The following is a 23,392-nucleotide window of genomic DNA, read 5'->3' on the forward strand; positions in this document are numbered from 1 at the left end:
CCTCCTCTAGAGTGTCAGCTCTGCGGGCTACACTGATGTACTGCGGCTGCGCTGATCTGATGTCGGGGCCCCCGGGGGCCGCTATTTACATCCAGTGCTTGCATCATTCAGCTCTTCATATAAACACCCCCCGCCGCCTGGGACTCACCTGAGAGCGGAGCTGCTGCCTGATGTGACTGCTGCACCACCTGCATCCCGGACTACAGCCCCCGGCATCCCGGACTACAGCCCCCAGTCACTACAGGTACTTGCATGTCCAGCCTATGGGGGGAGGGGTGCGCTTTGCTGCAGGGTTTAAGAGGTGAGATGTTCTGCAGACTGTAATGCTGATGTGCTGTTTTGCTCGACTGAAGAGAAATACTCTGCAGAACGCTACGTCTATAGATCAGTATTTTTAACTGGAGATAAAATGTTCTGCCGTCTTGAAGACTAGGAGGTGAAATGTCCTGCAGACCTGTATGATTGATTACCTGGAGGTGAAATGTCCTGCAGACCTGTGGATGAAACTAGGAACATGTTTAGTCAAGTTGAGATGTTCTGCAGAATTGTAATAACTATATTGAGTGTTCTTTGCTGTAGGTGAAATGTTCTGCAGAATTGTAAATGAATTTCTGGGTACAATGAGCAGGAGATACGATGCTCTGCAGGGCTGTAGACTGAGTATAATTAGCAGCAGGTGGGTGAGACGTTCTGCTGAACTGTAGCTATATTAAGCTGTACGGTTAACATGAGGTGAGATGCTCTGCAGAACTAGAAGAATTGTGGGTATAATTAGCAGCAGCTGAGATGTTCTGCAGAGTTGTAGATTAGCAGCAGGTGAGATGCTCTGCAGGGTTGTAGATTAGCAGCAGGTGAGATGGTCTGCAGAGTTGTAGATTAGCAGCAGGTGAGATGCTCTGCAGAACTGTAGAAGAATTGTGGGTATAATTAGCAGCAGGTGAGATGCTCTGCAGGGTTGTAGATTAGCAGCAGGTGAGATGCTCTGCAGGGTTGTAGATTAGCAGCAGGTGAGATGCTCTGCAGGGTTGTAGATTAGCAGCAGGTGAGATGCTCTGCAGGGTTGTAGATTAGCAGCAGCTGAGATGCTCTGCAGGGTTGTAGATTAGCAGCAGGTGAGATGCTCTGCAGAGTTGTACATGTTGAGGGTTGTATATCTGGACTTGTTAGGATCTGTGATCTGTGTAGAGTTTCGTTCATGTTACGTCGATGACTGAACCGTATTTACGTCTGATCACGGCTGCGAATGCTCAGAATGGCCGCGGTAATTGCTGCGTCTTGTTCTATTACTATAATATTCCGATGTGACCCCCCCCTCTGACTGATCAGGTGACGGCCATGTTGGGCCTCCCGTATTATTTGTTACTTTTGTACGTATCTGTTGGTGCATGTGGCGCGGTATTTCCGGATGTTCTGCGCCATTCTTCTCTTGTAAATGGATTGATCGATGTCATCGTTTCAGTAAATGTTTTGTGGCTTCAGTTCAGCAGTTGGTCGTCGATGTGCCGGCGCCTCTGTATCACGGGCGCATTCATCCAACCGTATCTGTGGTCCGCATTCCATGCGTCTTGCCAGTTAATCGCTCTCGTTAGCGTGCTGACGGAATCTAACGGAGCCTCCGACGCAGATGTGAACACGACCGTAACCGCATAAAAACCGATGCAGATCTGTCCGCAAATCCCTGGCTTCCAGGCGCGGTAATCGTCTGATAGAGATATATATAATCTCCCTGCATGGCCGGATCGCGGCCCAGTTGGGCCCTGTTCGCGTCAGTGTTGCCCTTCTGTTGAGGGTTCCGTCGGAGGTTTCAGTCGACTGCGTTATTGATTCTGTCAAAAACAACGGAACCCGGTCACAACGGTGACCGACGGAAACCTTTAGCAATGACCGGTCACCATAATGGTGATGCAAACGGAAGCTCCGGTTTACGTTTGACTTTTCATTGAGGGGTTAACCCGACGGAACCCCTAAAAGGAAAGACCGGCCTGATATGAACAGGCCCTAAGAAGTATTTATATATGTTTCACATGCGCTGACCTCTAGTGGCCAAACAGACGACACTGCAGACTGGACAAAAATAAGGAACTCCTTTTACAGCCTGTGGTAAAACTGAATCAAATCAATTTATCATCAGTAGGCAGAGGGTTATTGACAGGATGACCTAAAGAGTGTAGACATGAGACCGGAGGAGGGGGAGAGCAATATCTGAGAATTACTACTAATGTGGAGGACTGGTGATGTCACAAAGTGAGGGGGGGGGGGGCTTTCTGGGAGGACTGATGATGTTACAGAGTGAGGGGTGGCATTATCAGGGAGGACCGGTGATGTCACAAAGTGAGGGGCGGGGTTTCTGGGAGGACTGGTGATGTCACAAAGTGAGGGGCAGGGTTTTCCGGGAGAACTGGTGAGGTCACAGTCCAGACTGTTGGAGAAATGGGGGGGGGGGGGGGGGGCTCGCTCCATTGCAGACTCCTAGAATAATATCAATTCCTATAAAGTAACTGAATTAAGGAATATAGTTTACACAATCTGAAATAATTTTTGGTGGTAATGTTCCTTTTAATGCTGGGCCTAATACAGGGGAGCAGAGGTAGCGTCCGGAGCGGACCCCTCCCCCCTCTCATACACCCCTGATGCTACATACAAGAATTGTCCCTCGTGTGGCGGATCTCTGAATTATAAATTCCCGTTACACAAGAGATGAGTTTATTTTTCGACTTTCCATAGACCCTCAACCGCGAGACGTCCTCTTACATGGCAGGAAACTGTACCCTGTTGGGGGGTGGCACACAGTAGTACCAGATTACGGGGCGCGGGCACAGAGGTCACATCAGCTCGTCGGGGGCACTCAATAAAAGTGAATAATTGAGGGGTGAACTGGTCCGGAGTGGGAAAGGGGTAAAATCACTGGAATGGTGACCAAGAAGCACGACGAGCGAGGGTCCTGTTATTGTGTTTTATTATGGGGCCCCCTATGTTGTATGCCCACCCAACTAATCGCTATGCTGTAAATCGCTGGGTGCAGGGGACTTAATATGGCTCGTGAGCTTCTAAGATTACAGTCACACTGCGCGGTTTATCTGCTCCGGCGTGGAAGGAGTTAAGCGGTGGGGTTACAGGCGCAGCACCTGGAGGGGCCCTGGCACCGAATGTCATCATATTGCCTCATGCCCCAGATATCGCAGTGATGCAAGAGACCCTCATGGCTGGTGATTAACCCGGGCATCAGCTGCGGCAGCGAGTCCCCGAGCAGCAGGCAGGAGAGCTGCGTACATCCCGCTGCGGGTAAAGAGGAGATTCCCGTCACACTCGTCACATTTGGCGCTGCTCAGAGATTTCTATTTCTCTAATCTGTCGCAACGTTCCAAGCAAAAGCCGATCCGCACCGGAGACCGAGAGCGCTGCGTGAGATTTCCAGGAAGGCCCCTGCGCACGACCGTAGTTCCAATCTGTAATTACAGATAATCTGCGGACCCATCATTTCTATCGGCCGCGGACACATTTCTGTGTATTTACGGATGTGTCCGGGCCGCAGAAATGATCCGCAAAATACAGAACTCGTCCTATTTCTGTCCGCAATTGCGGTACGGACTCCCCATAGAAGTCTCAGGGCGCGTGCAAAATTGAGGACGGCTGCAAATGTGTGTACGTAGCCGTCCGTAATTGCGGAAGTGTTTCAATGCGATGGCTGGGGATTCCCCCAAGAAAATGGCGCCTGATCATGTGACCTTTTCAAGGGGTTGGGCCATGTTGGTGACGTCGTTTTGTAGCCTTCCTTTTTCTTTTAGTGGATCTGTAAATACGGATGCCCTGCGAACCATACTTGCGGGCGACTATGGATCCATATTTGCGGACAGTAAAAAACACTGCGGTCGTGTGCGTGAGGTCCTCGGCTCCAGGCACGCAATCATTCCGACCTGTAATTACAAGCATGGCCGGCCGCGGACAGCCGTCCGTATTTACGGGCCATTATAAAGTTTGGGAGCACGGTCCGTAAAATAAAAAAATAGGACATGTTTGTACGCCACGGACACAGTCCTGTAAATCTACAGGACGGTCAGTCGGCCATAGAAATGAATGCGTCTGTAATTACGGGCGATTTTACGGTCGTGTGCGTGGGGTCTTATGGAGGAAATGCAGTGAAATGATCGGACCTTGACTGATCGGGGAGGATCTATACAGGGATGAAACCACTTGGCGCTGCTCAGAGATTTGTGTTCGGCCGCAATTCAGATCCGTAGTCGTCCGCAAGTCATTCGCATGTCTGGCACGCTGTCCGCAAATTCAGTCCTTAGTGCATCCGTATTCAAAAAAATAAAGGCTACAAATGAGGTCGCCAGCGTGTCCCAACCCCTTGAAAACATCACGTGATCGCTTAGGCGCCATTTTGTTGGGGAAGCCCCTGCCGTTGCATAGCAATTACGGATAAAAACAACGGGCGTGTGCTGGGGCCTAAGGACACGATTTTGTGATTTGCTTCTTCTGTTTTCTAGGGATAACCATACACTGGGGTGTAACGTTCATTAATTGATGTGAGCACCCCCACTACCACCAGGTGGCGCTCTTCATTCTGCCCAAACCCCACTGAAAAACTCAACTCTGTTTACAGTAGGGAGCGGCAATGATGGCGCTTTCATTCACATCGAAAGCGCCAAGGACAAATTCAGACCAACAATGTAGTACATCGTTTTTAAGCCACTCCCCAAAGCCACCGTAACCTATGAAAAAAATCTGGATAATTGTGCCGTACATCGCTGAAATATATAAATCCTACATAAAAGTGGCATTAAATAATACTGCCATACAGTGCCCACATAACGGTGCCCACGTAACGGTGCCATACAGTATCAGCCACTCCCCTTATAATGCTGCTGCTCTTGTATTGTAAGGGTTACTGGCCCTTTAAATTATATGTTCACTTCTGCAAACCCTGTGTGTAGGTTAAGAAGAGGAAGCATGGAAGGTGGAGTACCGCGTAACTGAAGGATCAGACTACATAGTCTCCTTGTAGTCTGTAACCATGGAGACACAGGTTTGCATAGGTGCTGTATACACAATACTGTAGCAGGGATATAGTTGTGGTGTTTTCTTCCGGGGTTGCGATGGTCTGTGCTACTTGTACCTGTATATATTGAGCTGCTTCTTTGTCTTTCAGGTGTTGACTGATGCCCGGCACTGCGCCGCGTGTAAATCTTCCTACAGCTTCTTTGGCGGCCTTCCACCATGACGAAGGTGAGCGCGTCCCGTGTATTACACCGTGTCCTCACGTGATAACAGAACGTCACTGAGTTTCACCTCCTTGTGCTCGAGTATCTGACATAGAGTGCGTCCTATGCACGGGGGGGGGGGGGGACGGACGCGACGGACGTGTACTTAAAGGGCCGCAACGTGAACGTCACAGCTATAAATAGACTTTCCATGACTGGCAGGAAAACAAGATAATTACTGACGAGAGCGACGGAAGACCGGTGCAGCCACCGCCCGCTGTCATCTCCACTGCCAGCGCCCACTACGGAGGAGCCAGCCGCTCCTCCCACACCAGTCGTGTTCTACCGGCCGCTCCTCCCACACCGGTCGTGTTCTACCGGCCGCTCCTCCCACACCGGTCGTGTTCTACCGGCCGCTCCTCCCACACCGGTCGTGTTCTACCGGCCGCTCCTCCCACACCGGTCGTGTTCTACCGGCCGATCCTCGCACACCGGTCGTGTACTGCCGGCCGCTCCTCCCACACCGGTCGTGTAGTGCCGGCCGCTCCTCCCACACCGGTCGTGTAGTGCCGGCCGCTCCTCCCACACCGGTCGTGTAGTGCCGGCCGCTCCTCCCACACCGGTCGTGTAGTGCCGGCCGCTCCTCCCACACCGGTCGTGTAGTGCCGGCCGCTCCTCCCACACCGGTCGTGTAGTGCCGGCCGCTCCTCCCACACCGGTCGTGTAGTGCCGGCCGCTCCTCCCACACCGGTCGTGTAGTGCCGGCCGCTCCTCCCACACCGGTCGTGTAGTGCCGGCCGCTCCTCCCACACCGGTCGTGTAGTGCCGGCCGCTCCTCCCACACCGGTCGTGTAGTGCCGGCCGCTCCTCCCACACCGGTCGTGTAGTGCCGGCCGCTCCTCCCACACCGGTCGTGTAGTGCCGGCCGCTCCTCCCAGACCGGCCGATCCTCGCACATTAGTCCCAAAGAGGGAAAATAGAAAAGCTGTAAAACTGCGAGACGGGATCCACACAGGGAAGCGGTGAACACATCGACAATGAACTGTGTTATACCTGCACCCGAACTGAAAAGTAAAATGTGTCCTTCTCCTTAACAAATATAAAAATCTCCCTGCTTGCTATCAGTGAATAAAAACTTTTATGAATACGTCTCATTGCTGAGAATTTGCTGCAATGTATTAGTGCAGGTAAGAGCTATTAGCCTGGACCCCAGTATACATTGAGCTCACAGAGGATTGTCCACACTGATACAATGTAACAAACTCTGCTGTGAGAAGTATGAGGTCAGAATGGGTTTTCAGGATCAGAATGTAAAAAAAAAAACATTCACTGGCAGCAAGCAGGGATCTTGGAAATGACAGTAGACTGTTTGTGTATGAGAGGCAGGCAATGATGAGACTTGTAGTTCCACAAATTAGTAACATAATATCTTCTATGTTTCAGAACTGTTACGACTGCACGGAGAAGAATCCGGCGCACAGTCTCTGCACCAAGTGTAACAAGTGGCTGTGCAGCACCTGCGCCGAGCAGCACCGGCATAGCAAGGCGGCCGCGGAACACTACCTGGCCACGCCTCAAAGAGGTAACCACGTGGGGTCCACGCCTGTTATAATGACGCGGGTGTTACGTATACGCGGCTCTAGATCCGTTGACATCATCGTTTCTTTTCTGTACAGGAAGTGACGGCTCCGGCAGCCACTTGTTTTGCCCGATTCACAATGAAGAAGCACTGAAGTTATTTTGTGAATCATGTGACGTTCTGATGTGTCGTCACTGCCTGGTCCTGGAGCACAAGGATCACAGGTAGCAGAGTTATGTTACCTGCATGTGGACGACCTGGACTGAGCCAGAGGATCTCTAAGTAGAGAGAAATCCTGCTGATATTTCCTCCCTATAGATATCCTGCAGATTATTACACCACTGACCTCTCTACAGATCTGCAGAACATTGCTCCTCTACCCCCTGACAGATACATAGTGATAGATCCTGCAGATTATTACACCACTGACCCCTCTACAGATCTGCAGAACATTGCTCCTCCACCTCCTGACAGATACATAGTGATATATCCTGCAGATTATTACACCACTGACCTCTCTACAGATCTGCAGAACATTGCTCCTCCACCTCCTGACAGATACATAGTGATATATCCTGCAGATTATTACACCACTGACCTCTCTACAGATCTGCAGAACATTGCTCCTCCACCTCCTGACAGATACATAGTGATATATCCTGCAGATTATTACACCACTGACCTCTCTACAGATCTGCAGAACATTGCTCCTCCACCTCCTGACAGATACATAGTGATATATCCTGCAGATTATTACACCACTGACCTCTCTACAGATCTGCAGAACATTGCTCCTCCACCTCCTGACAGATACATAGTGATATATCCTGCAGATTATTACACCACTGACCTCTCTACAGATCTGCAGAACATTGCTCCTCCACCTCCTGACAGATACATAGTGATATATCCTGCAGATTATTACACCACTGACCTCTCTACAGATCTGCAGAACATTGCTCCTCTACCTCCTGACAGATACATAGTGATATATCCTGCAGATTATTACACCACTGACCTCTCTACAGATCTGCAGAACATCGCTCCTCTACCTCCTGACAGATACAGTGATATATCCTGCAGATTATTACACCACTGACCTCTCTATAGATCTGCAGAACATCGCTCCTCTACCTCCTGACAGATACATAGTGATATATCCTGCAGATTATTACACCACTGACCTCTCTACAGATCTGCAGAACATTGCTCCTCTACCTGCTGACAGATACATAGTGATATATCCTGCAGATTATTACACCACTGACCTCTCTACAGATCTGCAGAACATTGCTCCTCTACCTCCTGACAGATACATAGTGATATATCCTGCAGATTATTACACCACTGACCTCTCTACAGATCTGCAGAACATCGCTCCTCTACCTCCTGACAATACATAGTGATATATCCTGCAGATTATTACACCACTGACCTCTCTACAGATCTGCAGAACATTGCTCCTCCACCTCCTGACAGATACATAGTGATATATCCTGCAGATTATTACACCACTGACCTCTCTACAGATCTGCAGAACATTGCTCCTCCACCTCCTGACAGATACATAGTGATATATCCTGCAGATTATTACACCACTGACCTCTCTACAGATCTGCAGAACATTGCTCCTCTACCCCCTGACAGATACATAGTGATATATCCTGCAGATTATTACACCACTGACCTCTCTACAGATCTGCAGAACATCGCTCCTCTACCTCCTGACAGATACATAGTGATATATCCTGCAGATTATTACACCACTGACCTCTCTACAGATCTGCAGAACATTGCTCCTCTACCTCCTGACAGATACATAGTGATATATCCTGCAGATTATTACACCACTGACCTCTCTACAGATCTGCAGAACATTGCTCCTCCACCTCCTGACAGATACATAGTTATATATCCTGCAGATTATTACACCACTGACCTCTCTACAGATCTGCAGAACATCGCTCCTCTACCTCCTGACAGATACATAGTGATATATCCTGCAGACTATTACACCACTGACCTCTCTACAGATCTGCAGAACATTGCTCCTCCACCTCCTGACAGATACATAGTGATATATCCTGCAGATTATTACACCACTGACCTCTCTACAGACCTGCAGAACATTGCTCCTCTACCTCCTGACAGATACATAGTGATATATCCTGCAGATTATTACACCACTGACCTCTCTGCAGAACATCGCTCCTCTACCTCCTGACAGATACATAGTGATATATCCTGCAGATTATTACACCACTGACCTCTCTACAGATCTGCAGAACATTGCTTCTCTACCTCCTGACAGATACATAGTGATATATCCTGCAGATTATTACACCACTGACCTCTCTACAGATCTGCAGAACATTGCTCCTCCACCTCCTGACAGATACATAGTTATATATCCTGCAGATTATTACACCACTGACCTCTCTACAGATCTGCAGAACATCGCTCCTCTACCTCCTGACAGATACATAGTGATATATTCTGCAGATTATTACACCACTGACCTCTCTACAGATCTGCAGAACATTGCTCCCTCTACCTCCTGACAGATACATAGTGATATATCCTGCAGACTATTACACCACTGACCTCTCTACAGATCTGCAGAACATTGCTCCTCCACCTCCTGACAGATACATAGTGATATATCCTGCAGATTATTACACCACTGACCTCTCTACAGACCTGCAGAACATTGCTCCTCTACCTCCTGACAGATACATAGTGATATATCCTGCAGATTATTACACCCCTGACCTCTCTACAGATCTGCAGAACATCGCTCCTCTACCTCCTGACAGATACATAGTGATATATCCTGCAGACTATTACACCACTGACCTCTCTACAGATCTGCAGAACATTGCTCCTCCACCTCCTGACAGATACATAGTGATATATCCTGCAGATTATTACACCACTGACCTCTCTACAGACCTGCAGAACATTGCTCCTCTACCTCCTGACAGATACATAGTGATATATCCTGCAGATTATTACACCCCTGACCTCTCTACAGATCTGCAGAACATCGCTCCTCTACCTCCTGACAGATACATAGTGATATATCCTGCAGATTATTACACCACTGACCTCTCTACAGATCTGCAGAACATTGCTCCTCTACCTCCTGACAGATTTTTTTTGCATCATTTTTCCCGGCTCTTGTATGTGGAGTTTTTATCTGTATTTCGTCCCTGCAGATTCCGGAGATTGGATGAAGCTTTGCAGAACCAGCGAGTTTTGTTGGAAAATGTTATAACTCAAGTGGAAGAAAAGAAAATCGTTGTCCAGGCGGCGGGGAAACAGATCGAGGAGCGGTGAGAGCGGCGCGCAGGTTCTACGTCTCACGTTGCAGATCCCGTATCTCGTGAAGTTCTTATGCATCGACCTTGCGCTTCAGATATGTAAATAATCACCGTTTCTGATGTGGGTGGGGGGGGGGGGGGCTGTGAGTTCGGACCTCCTCCTCCTCCTCCTATATCCAGACCCTTCTGGCTCCGCTGAGCGATCACGACCGTCTGATGACCGGTCCAGTCACGTCAGCTGAGCTTTTCTTGGGATGTTGTCCGAGTTTCCCACTGATTGATCTCTCTGGGGATCTGTAGACATGGTCCCGGCTCCTACGTTCAGGACACCGGTGAGGATCCAGCGAGGTCACCCCCTGCGCTGTGTCGGGGACCGGCCAGGAGATCCTGTTTGGTGGAATTCTCCCAGTTCTGATGGTTGTGTTCGGGTGACGCAGGTTTAGGGCTTGTAACTCTGAGCCCATTTGTTGCGTGCGGAGCCCCCTCTCCCCCCGGTGTCCTGGGCATTGGAGGTCTCCGGTTCATGACAACTAAGATCTGCCCAGGAACAGTCCGGACAAACTCTCCGTCCTCCGCACCTTGTGATGTCCGTCAGGACCCCGGAGAGCGGAGCGGAGACAATGTATAAAGTGCAAGATAAAGGTTGTTGTTCTGTTACTTTGTTGCAGGTTGTATGAGATCAAGCACGTGCACAGGAAGGTGGAGAACCAGATCAAGATGACGAAGATGGTGATAATTAACGAGCTGAACAAGAGGATGAACTCCTTGCTGGAGCAGCTGGAGGTGCGGAGACGTCCCCAGCCCCCGACACCACAAAGTCACCAATGAATTCTGCAGATTTATTCATCCGTTACCTTTATAACGCCACCATATTCCGCAGCGTCGTACACAGGTCATCACTCACTGACCCCAATGGGGCTCACCATCTAAATCCCCGTTTTTAGGAGTAGGGTCAGGCTGCCCCAATAAAGGATCCCCCCGGGGCCCTGGTTCTAGTGAGATGAGGGGCCCCAAACCTTATAGAAGTTCAACAAAGGAAAATGCAACTGACAACAGAGCTGCAGGGGTTAATCACGGGCACAATGCAGAGCTGGAGCGGGGCCCCCAAAATAATCTTCTCTGGTGGCCCCATATATGTGATCAATGAGCCTGCAAGATGATGAAGGTAAAAAGTGACAACCGCTGCTCTGAGCGAGGACGGAGGGTTGTCGCTGCCCCTCCCCCACACAGCAGCGCGGCCGCCCCTGAATTTTAGGACCATGAAAGGAAATTCAGGGCCATTTTTAATTAGCACTGATGTGAAACTAGATGTGGGTTTTGTCATTGTTTTATGTGGATCCGGCTGCTCGTAGAGGGTATGCAGCTCCTCCTGCCTGATCTGACCCCTCACGGGTTCTTTTTTTTTTTTTGTGTCCGTTGCAGAAAATCACAAGTGAGAAGCAGCAGAAGTTCGAGCAGCAGCTGCAGTCGGTTCTTCTTCTAAACCGTCAACTGGAACATGTACAAAACTTTGTGAACTGGGCGATGTACAGCAAGAACAGCGTCCCGTTCCTGTTCAGCAAGGAGCTGGTATGTGCTGCGCTGCTACACTGTGCCGGAAATGTTAGATGACTGATGTATGATGGGTAAATGTGCTGCGCTGCTACACTGTGCCGGAAATGTTAGATGACTGATTGTACAATGGATGAATGTGCTGCGCTGCTACACTGTGCCGGAAATGTTAGATGACTGATCTATGATGGGTAAATGTGCTGCGCTGCTACACTGTGCCGGAAATGTTAGATGACTGATGCATGATGGGTAAATGCATGCTACCGTGTCGTTAGATATTGGGGGTACACATTTATTATTGCTTCGCTCCATTGGTCTTTAAATTCTTAAGTGCAGAGAAGACGTCATCGATGTCCATCCGCATGTGATAATAAATCTGCTCCACCTGTACACGCTCCTCTGTTGCTCCTCCTGTGTAATGGATCACTCGTAAGATTTACTACAATTGTGGAAACGCCACGGACCCAAAATAGTTGAATTGAACTGCAAAGACTTTTAGAAAGTTGCGGATCGTTTCACCCCACAGTGAGGACGAGCCCCTTAATGTCCGTTAACCCCACGATGTCGCCACGTGCCCAGTAACCGCGTAGCACCATTAAGTCTTCGATGCTTCATTTTCCTACAGATTGTTTTCCAAATGCAGCGACTCCTGGAGACGAGTTGTGGCGGTGACTTTGGACGTCCCTTGAAGATGAAATTCAGCTGGGAACCGTCTTTTTGGACCAAGCAAATCTCAAACCTAGGTACTGAGCGCGCGGAGAGACGTTGGGGCGACTTGTCAAAACTGGTGCAATGAAAAAGTCGAGCGGGTGTCCATGGCAACCAGTCAGATTTTAACTCCTCGTTCTGAGATCATAAAACCCCAATCTGATTGGTTGCTGTGAGTAACTCCTCCCCTTTGCACCAGTTTTGATCGCCCCGTTCCAGTCATTATTTTTATTTCCATCGTGATTTATGTTTCTCCTCAGGTTGTTTACTGACGGACAACGTCCTCCTCCCTCCTACTGATGTCCCGAACTATGGACCTATAGAAGACGTACAGTCCTCGTATTACGCTGCCCCCACCCCCCACCTGGCAACCATCAATACATCCCAGAGCTATGCACCCGCCGTCCAGTGCCCCACTCCGGTGTGCTGTGCCCACTGCAATACCATGCCGTCCATTACCAAGAGCCAGCCCGCCAACAGCACCGTCAGCCACCACATGAACTTCACCCATTCCACGACCATAAAGCAGCAGGTGGTGCAGCCCATACAGTACAGCGCCAGTAAAGAGCAGAAGTGCCTGTCCCGACCTCTGCGGGTCATCCAGCCGTGGCTTCCTCACCAGCCGCAGCCTGAACATGAGAACTCTACTTACTGGTCGGAGAATCCGCAGCCGAGAGCGGCCGTCCAGCCTCCGGTACAGAACGTGGCCCCTATATGTTCCGGGACGTCGCAGGACTTCAGCCAAGGGCACGCGGCCATCCCGCTCAGCACGACCATGACCTTACCGGCCTCCTCTGTGCAAATGCAGCTGGGCCCAGTTCACACTGTCCAACAACAGAGACACCACAGCCAGACGACCGTGTGCCCCGCTGACACCACCCACGAGCAGGTCATGCACCACAGTCTGGACATCATTAACCAACAGTTTGAGCTGGAACAAATGCAGAAAGGACTGGAACTTCTGCTCCAGAGTCAGCCGACCAATGTCCAGCTGAACCCGAGCAAACAGCCGCAGCACGTCCAGCAGACCATCGTGGGGCAGATCAACTACATTGTGCGCCAACCTGCAGCCCTGCCCCTGCAGAGCCACGAGGACGGCTCCCCGGTCAGTCTGCGTCTTATCCGCATCTCCGCGGAACAGACGATCATTCATCAGATTATATCATTATAATGACCAGAGTAGGAGCGAAGGGAGATCAGAGGGAATAATAGAAGATGTAGCGTCACCCAAATATAATGTATGTGAGGAGGACAGGGCTATAAATATTATATAGGTAGATAAGTAATATAATATAGAGAATAGAGCGCACAGCATGGAGTGTATATAATATAGAGAATAGAGCGCACAGCGTGGAGTGTATATAATATAGAGAATAGAGAGCACAGCACGGAGTGTATATAATATAGAGAGCACAGCACGGGGTGTATATAATATAGAGAGCACAGCACGGAGTGTATATAATATAGAGAATAGAGCGCACAGCGTGGAGTGTATATAATATAGAGAATAGAGAGCACAGCACGGAGTGTATATAATATAGAGAGCACAGCACGGGGTGTATATAATATAGAGAGCACAGCACGGAGTGTATATAATATAGAGAATAGAGCGCACAGCACGGGGTGTATATAATATAGAGAATAGAGCGCACAGCGTGGAGTGTATATAATATAGAGAGCACAGCACGGGGTGTATATAATATAGAGAGCACAGCACGGGGTGTATATAATATAGAGAATAGAGAGCACCGCGTGGAGTGTATATAATATAGAGAGCACAGCGTGGGGTGTATATAATATAGAGAATAGAGAGCACAGCGTGGGGTGTATATAATATAGAGAATAGAGAGCACAGCGTGGGGTGTATATAATATAGAGAATAGAGCGCACAGCACGGAGTGTATATAATATAGAGAGCACAGCACGGAGTGTATATAATATAGAGAATAGAGAGCACAGCGTGGAGTGTATATAATATAGAGAGCACAGCGTGGGGTGTATATAATATAGAGAATAGAGAGCACAGCGTGGGGTGTATATAATATAGAGAATAGAGAGCACAGCGTGGGGTGTATATAATATAGAGAATAGAGCGCACAGCACGGAGTGTATATAATATAGAGAGCACAGCACGGGGTGTATATAATATAGAGAGCACAGCACGGAGTGTATATAATATAGAGAATAGAGAGCACAGCGTGGAGTGTATATAATATAGAGAGCACAGCGTGGAGTGTATATAATATAGAGAATAGAGCGCACAGCGTGGAGTGTATATAATATAGAGAATAGAGAGCACAGCACGGGGTGTATATAATATAGAGAGCACAGCACGGAGTGTATATAATATAGAGAATAGAGAGCACAGCGTGGGGTGTATATAATATAGAGAATAGAGCGCACAGCGTGGAGTGTATATAATATAGAGAATAGAGAGCACAGCACGGGGTGTATATAATATAGAGAGCACAGCGTGGAGTGTATATAATATAGAGAATAGAGAGCACAGCACGGAGTGTATATAATATAGAGAATAGAGAGCACAGCGTGGAGTGTATATAATATAGAGCGCACAGCGTGGAGTGTATATAATATAGAGAGCACAGCACGGGGTGTATATAATATAGAGAATAGAGCGCACAGCGTGGAGTGTATATAATATAGAGAATAGAGAGCACAGCACGGAGTGTATATAATATAGAGAATAGAGAGCACAGCACGGAGTGTATATAATATAGAGAATAGAGAGCACAGCACGGGGTGTATATAATATAGAGAATAGAGCGCACAGCACGGAGTGTATATAATATAGAGAGCACAGCGTGGAGTGTATATAATATAGAGAATAGAGAGCACAGCGTGGAGTGTATATAATATAGAGAGCACAGCACGGGGTGTATATAATATAGAGAATAGAGAGCACAGCGTGGAGTGTATATAATATAGAGAATAGAGAGCACAGCACGGGGTGTATATAATATAGAGAGCACAGCGTGGAGTGTATATAATATAGAGAATAGAGAGCACAGCACGGGGTGTATATAATATAGAGAGCACAGCACGGGGTGTATATAATATAGAGAATAGAGAGCACAGCGTGGAGTGTATATAATATAGAGAATAGAGAGCACAGCACGGCGTGTATATAATATAGAGAATAGAGAGCACAGCACGGAGTGTATATAATATAGAGAATAGAAAGCACAGCACGGAGTGTATATAATATAGAGAATAGAGCGCACAGCACGGCGTGTATATAATATAGAGAATAGAGAGCACAGCACGGGGTGTATATAATATAGAGAATAGAGAGCACAGCGTGGAGTGTATATAATATAGAGAATAGAAAGCACAGCACGGAGTGTATATAATATAGAGAATAGAGCGCACAGCACGGCGTGTATATAATATAGAGAATAGAGAGCACAGCGTGGAGTGTATATAATATAGAGAATAGAGAGCACAGCGTGGAGTGTATATAATATAGAGAATAGAGAGCACAGCGTGGAGTGTATATAATATAGAGAATAGAGAGCACAGCGTGGAGTGTATATAATATAGAGAGCACAGCGTGGAGTGTATATAATATAGAGAATAGAGAGCACAGCACGGAGTGTATATAATATAGAGAATAGAGCGCACAGCACGGGGTGTATATAATATAGAGAATAGAGCGCACAGCACGGAGTGTATATAATATAGAGAATAGAGAGCACAGCACGGAGTGTATATAATATAGAGAATAGAGAGCACAGCGTGGAGTGTATATAATATAGAGAATAGAGAGCACAGCACGGAGTGTATATAATATAGAGAATAGAGAGCACAGCACGGAGTGTATATAATATAGAGAGCACTGCGTGGGGTGTATATAATATAGAGAATAGAGAGCACAGCACGGAGTGTATATAATATAGAGAATAGAGAGCACAGCACGGAGTGTATATAATATAGAGAATAGAGAGCACAGCACGGAGTGTATATAATATAGAGAATAGAGCGCACAGCACGGAGTGTATATAATATAGAGAATAGAGAGCACAGCACGGAGTGTATATAATATAGAGAATAGAGAGCACAGCACGGGGTGTATATAATATAGAGAATAGAGAGCACAGCGTGGAGTGTATATAATATAGAGAATAGAGAGCACAGCACGGAGTGTATATAATATAGAGAATAGAGAGCACAGCACGGGGTGTATATAATATAGAGAATAGAGAGCACAGCGTGGAGTGTATATAATATAGAGAATAGAGAGCACAGCGTGGAGTGTATATAATATAGAGAATAGAGAGCACAGCACGGAGTGTATATAATATAGAGAATAGAGAGCACAGCACGGGGTGTATATAATATAGAGAATAGAGAGCACAGCGTGGAGTGTATATAATATAGAGAATAGAGAGCACAGCACGGAGTGTATATAATATAGAGAATAGAGCGCACAGCACGGAGTGTATATAATATAGAGAATAGAGAGCACAGCACGGAGTGTATATAATATAGAGAATAGAGAGCACAGCGTGGAGTGTATATAATATAGAGAATAGAGCGCACAGCGTGGGGTGTATATAATATAGAGAATAGAGTGCACAGCACGGGTTGTATATAATATAGAGAATATAGAGCATAGCACGGAGTGTATATAATATAGAGAGCACTGCGTGGGGTGTATATAATATAGAGAATAGAGAGCACAGCACGGAGTGTATATAATATAGAGAATAGAGCGCACAGCACGGAGTGTATATAATATAGAGAATAGAGAGCACAGCGTGGAGTGTATATAATATAGAGAGCACAGCACGGAGTGTATAGAATATAGAGAGCACAGCACGGAGTGTATATAATATAGAGAATAGAGAGCACAGCACGGAGTGTATATAATATAGAGAATAGAGAGCACTGCGTGGGGTGTATATAATATAGAGAATAGAGCGCACAGCACGGAGTGTATATAATATAGAGAATAGAGAGCACTGCGTGGGGTGTATATAATATAGAGAATAGAGCGCACAGCACGGAGTGTATATAATATAGAGAATAGAGAGCACTGCGTGGGGTGTATATAATATAGAGAATAGAGCGCACAGCACGGAGTGTATATAATATAGAGAGCACAGCACGGAGTGTATATAATATAGAGAATATAGATCACAGCACGGAGTGTATATAATATAGAGAGCACAGCGTGGAGTGTATATAATATAGAGAGCACAGCACGGGGTGTATATAATATAGAGAATAGAGAGCACAGCGTGGAGTGTATATAATATAGAGAATAGAGATCACAGCACGGAGTGTATATAATATAGAGAATAGAGAGCACAGTGTGGAGTGTATATAATATAGAGAGCACAGCACGGAGTGTATATAATATAGAGAATAGAGAGCACAGTGTGGAGTATATATAATATAGAGAATAGAGCGCACAGCACGGAGTGTATATAATATAGAGAATAGAGCGCACAGCACGGGGTGTATATAATATAGAGAATAGAGCGCACAGCACGGGGTGTATATAATATAGAGAATAGAGAGCACAGCACGGGGTGTATATAATATAGAGAATAGAGAGCACAGCACGGGGTGTATATAATATAGAGAATAGAGCGCACTGCACGGGGTGTATATAATATAGAGAATAGAGAGCACAGCACGGAGTGTATATAATATAGAGAGCACAGCACGGAGTGTATATAATATAGAGAGCACAGCACGGAGTGTATATAATATAGAGAATAGAGAGCACAGCACGGAGTGTATATAATATAGAGAATAGAGCGCACAGCACGGAGTGTATATAATATAGAGAATAGAGCGCACAGCACGGAGTGTATATAATATAGAGAATAGAGAGCACAGCACGGGGTGTATATAATATAGAGAATAGAGAGCACAGCACGGAGTGTATATAATATAGAGAATAGAGAGCACAGCACGGGGTGTATATAATATAGAGAATAGAGAGCACTGCGTGGGGTGTATATAATATAGAGAATAGAGAGCACTGCGTGGGGTGTATATAATATAGAGAATAGAGAGCACAGCACGGAATGTATATAATATAGAGAATAGAGAGCACAGCACGGGGTGTATATAATATAGAGAATAGAGCGCACAGCACGGAGTGTATATAATATAGAGAATAGAGAGCACAGCGTGGAGTGTATATAATATAGAGAGCACAGCACGGGGTTTATATAATATAGAGAATAGAGAGCACAGCGTGGAGTGTATATAATATAGAGAATCGAGCGCACAGCACGGAGTGTATATAATATAGAGAATAGAGAGCACAGCACGGAGTGTATATAATATAGAGAATAGAGAGCACAGCACGGGGTGTATATAATATAGAGAATAGAGCGCACTGCACGGGGTGTATATAATATAGAGAATAGAGAGCACAGCACGGAGTGTATATAATATAGAGAGCACAGCACGGAGTGTATATAATATAGAGAGCACAGCACGGAGTGTATATAATATAGAGAATAGAGAGCACAGCACGGAGTGTATATAATATAGAGAATAGAGCGCACAGCACGGAGTGTATATAATATAGAGAATAGAGAGCACAGCACGGGGTGTATATAATATAGAGAATAGAGAGCACTGCACGGGGTGTATATAATATAGAGAATAGAGAGCACAGCACGGGGTGTATATAATATAGAGAATAGAGAGCACAGCACGGGGTGTATATAATATAGAGAATAGAGCGCACTGCACGGGGTGTATATAATATAGAGAATAGAGAGCACAGCACGGAGTGTATATAATATAGAGAGCACAGCACGGAGTGTATATAATATAGAGCGCACAGCACGGAGTGTATATAATATAGAGAATAGAGAGCACAGCACGGGGTGTATATAATATAGAGAATAGAGAGCACAGCACGGAGTGTATATAATATAGAGAATAGAGAGCACAGCACGGGGTGTATATAATATAGAGAATAGAGAGCACTGCGTGGGGTGTATATAATATAGAGAATAGAGAGCACTGCGTGGGGTGTATATAATATAGAGAATAGAGAGCACAGCACGGAATGTATATAATATAGAGAATAGAGAGCACAGCACGGGGTGTATATAATATAGAGAATAGAGCGCACAGCACGGAGTGTATATAATATAGAGAATAGAGAGCACAGCGTGGAGTGTATATAATATAGAGAGCACAGCACGGGGTTTATATAATATAGAGAATAGAGAGCACAGCGTGGAGTGTATATAATATAGAGAATCGAGCGCACAGCACGGAGTGTATATAATATAGAGAATAGAGAGCACAGCACGGAGTGTATATAATATAGAGAATAGAGCGCACAGCACGGGGTGTATATAATATAGAGAATAGAGCGCACTGCACGGGGTGTATATAATATAGAGAATAGAGAGCACAGCACGGAGTGTATATAATATAGAGAGCACAGCACGGAGTGTATATAATATAGAGAGCACAGCACGGAGTGTATATAATATAGAGAATAGAGAGCACAGCACGGAGTGTATATAATATAGAGAATAGAGCGCACAGCACGGAGTGTATATAATATAGAGAATAGAGAGCACAGCACGGGGTGTATATAATATAGAGAATAGAGAGCACAGCACGGGGTGTATATAATATAGAGAATAGAGCGCACTGCACGGGGTGTATATAATATAGAGAATAGAGAGCACAGCACGGGGTGTATATAATATAGAGAATAGAGAGCACAGCACGGGGTGTATATAATATAGAGAATAGAGCGCACTGCACGGGGTGTATATAATATAGAGAATAGAGAGCACAGCACGGAGTGTATATAATATAGAGAGCACAGCACGGAGTGTATATAATATAGAGCGCACAGCACGGAGTGTATATAATATAGAGAATAGAGAGCACAGCACGGGGTGTATATAATATAGAGAATAGAGAGCACAGCACGGAGTGTATATAATATAGAGAATAGAGAGCACAGCACGGGGTGTATATAATATAGAGAATAGAGAGCACTGCGTGGGGTGTATATAATATAGAGAATAGAGAGCACTGCGTGGGGTGTATATAATATAGAGAATAGAGCGCACAGCACGGAATGTATATAATATAGAGAATAGAGAGCACAGCACGGGGTGTATATAATATAGAGAATAGAGCGCACAGCGTGGAGTGTATATAATATAGAGAATAGAGCGCACAGCATGGAGTGTATATAATATAGAGAATAGAGAGCACAGCACGGAATGTATATAATATAGAGAATAGAGAGCACAGCACGGGGTGTATATAATATAGAGAATAGAGCGCACAGCACGGAGTGTATATAATATAGAGAATAGAGAGCACAGCGTGGAGTGTATATAATATAGAGAGCACAGCACGGGGTTTATATAATATAGAGAATAGAGAGCACAGCGTGGAGTGTATATAATATAGAGAATCGAGCGCACAGCACGGAGTGTATATAATATAGAGAATAGAGAGCACAGCACGGAGTGTATATAATATAGAGAATAGAGAGCACAGCGTGGAGTGTATATAATATAGAGAATAGAGCGCACAGCATGGAGTGTATATAATATAGAGAATAGAGAGCACAGCACGGAGTGTATATAATATAGAGAATAGAGCGCACAGCGTGGAGTGTATATAATATAGAGAATAGAGCGCACAGCACGGAGTGTATATAATATAGAGAATAGAGAGCACAGCGTGGAGTGTATATAATATAGAGAATAGAGCGCACAGCGTGGAGTGTATATAATATAGAGAGCACAGCACGGAGTGTATATAATATAGAGAATAGAGCGCACAGCACGGAGTGTATATAATATAGAGAGCACAGCACGGAGTGTATATAATATAGAGAATAGAGAGCACAGCGTGGAGTGTATATAATATAGAGAGCACAGCGTGGAGTGTATATAATATAGAGAATAGAGCGCACAGCGTGGAGTGTATATAATATAGAGAATAGAGCGCACAGCGTGGAGTGTATATAATATAGAGAATAGAGCGCACAGCACGGAGTGTATATAATATAGAGAATAGAGAGCACAGCGTGGAGTGTATATAATATAGAGAATAGAGCGCACAGCACGGAGTGTATATAATATAGAGAATAGAGAGCACAGCACGGGGTGTATATAATATAGAGAATAGAGAGCACAGCACGGGGTGTATATAATATAGAGAATAGAGAGCACAGCACGGGGTGTATATAATATAGAGAATAGAGAGCACAGCGTGGAGTGTATATAATATAGAGAATAGAGAGCACAGCACGGGGTGTATATAATATAGAGAATCGAGCGCACAGCACGGGGTGTATATAATATAGAGAATAGAGCGCACAGCACGGGGTGTATATAATATAGAGAATAGAGAGCACAGCGTGGAGTGTATATAATATAGAGAGCACAGCGTGGAGTGTATATAATATAGAGAATAGAGAGCACAGCACGGAGTGTATATAATATAGAGAATAGAGAGCACAGCACGGAGTGTATATAATATAGAGAATAGAGAGCACAGCGTGGAGTGTATATAATATAGAGAATAGAGCGCACAGCACGGAGTGTATATAATATAGAGAATAGAGAGCACAGCGTGGAGTGTATATAATATAGAGAATAGAGCGCACAGCATGGAGTGTATATAATATAGAGAATAGAGAGCACAGCGTGGAGTGTATATAATATAGAGAATAGAGCGCACAGCACGGGGTGTATATAATAGAGAATAGAGCGCACAGCGTGGAGTGTATATAATAGAGAATAGAGAGCACAGCACGGGGTGTATATAATATAGAGAGCACAGCACGGGGTGTATATAATATAGAGAATAGAGAGCACAGCGTGGAGTGTATATAATATAGAGAATAGAGCGCACAGCACGGAGTGTATATAATATAGAGAATAGAGAGCACAGCGTGGAGTGTATATAATATAGAGAATAGAGCGCACAGCGTGGAGTGTATATAATATAGAGAATAGAGAGCACAGCACGGAGTGTATATAATATAGAGAATAGAGCGCACAGCACGGAGTGTATATAATATAGAGAATAGAGAGCACAGCGTGGAGTGTATATAATATAGAGAATAGAGCGCACAGCACGGGGTGTATATAATATAGAGAATAGAGCGCACAGCGTGGAGTGTATATAATATAGAGAATAGAGCGCACAGCACGGAGTGTATATAATATAGAGAGCACAGCACGGAGTGTATATAATATAGAGAATAGAGAGCACAGCACGGAGTGTATATAATATAGAGAATAGAGAGCACAGCACGGGCTGTATATAATATAGAGAATAGAGCGCACAGCACGGAGTGTATATAATATAGAGAATAGAGCGCACAGCACGGAGTGTATATAATATAGAGAATAGAGCGCACAGCACGGAGTGTATATAATATAGAGAATAGAGCGCACAGCGTGGAGTGTATATAATATAGAGAATAGAGCGCACAGCATGGAGTGTATATAATATAGAGAATAGAGCGCACAGCGTGGAGTGTATATAATATAGAGAATAGAGCGCACAGCGTGGAGTGTATATAATATAGAGAATAGAGCGCACAGCACGGGGTGTATATAATATAGAGAATAGAGCGCACAGCACGGGGTGTATATAATATAGAGAATAGAGAGCACAGCACGGGGTGTATATAATATAGAGAATAGAGAGCACAGCACGGGGTGTATATAATATAGAGAATAGAGAGCACAGCACGGAGTGTATATAATATTGAGAATAGAGAGCACAGCACGGAGTGTATATAATATAGAGAGCACAGCACGGGGTGTATATAATATAGAGAATAGAGAGCACAGCACGGAGTGTATATAATATAGAGAATAGAGAGCACAGCGTGGAGTGTATATAATATAGAGAATAGAGAGCACAGCACGGGGTGTATATAATATAGAGAATAGAGAGCACTGCGTGGAGTGTATATAATATAGAGCGCACAGCACGGAGTGTATATAATATAGAGAATAGAGCGCACAGCGTGG

General features: G+C 45.7%; 1 protein-coding gene across 3 annotated transcripts in view; it reads left to right on the forward strand.

Moving 5' to 3' along the window:
• The window catches only part of TRIM66 (tripartite motif containing 66), a 62,664-nt gene continuing 39,272 nt past the window's right edge, over positions 1-23,392 (forward strand). For 2 of the 3 annotated variants that reach the window (XM_075838184.1, XM_075838186.1), the window contains exons 1-9: positions 1-244; positions 5,153-5,229; positions 6,648-6,786; positions 6,881-7,007; positions 10,002-10,118; positions 10,775-10,889; positions 11,529-11,675; positions 12,283-12,400; positions 12,626-13,470. In XM_075838184.1, the coding sequence (XP_075694299.1) occupies positions 5,221-5,229; positions 6,648-6,786; positions 6,881-7,007; positions 10,002-10,118; positions 10,775-10,889; positions 11,529-11,675; positions 12,283-12,400; positions 12,626-13,470 (1,617 nt within the window). In that variant the 5' untranslated portion in view covers positions 1-244; positions 5,153-5,220. Of the gene's footprint in view, positions 245-4,966; positions 5,040-5,152; positions 5,230-6,647; positions 6,787-6,880; positions 7,008-10,001; positions 10,119-10,774; positions 10,890-11,528; positions 11,676-12,282; positions 12,401-12,625; positions 13,471-23,392 lie in introns of those variants that run through there. The other variant, XM_075838185.1, reaches the window with a different exon arrangement.

Source organism: Rhinoderma darwinii, chromosome 9, assembly GCF_050947455.1.
Source record: "Rhinoderma darwinii isolate aRhiDar2 chromosome 9, aRhiDar2.hap1, whole genome shotgun sequence".
NCBI classification, from domain to species: Eukaryota; Metazoa; Chordata; class Amphibia; order Anura; family Rhinodermatidae; genus Rhinoderma; species Rhinoderma darwinii.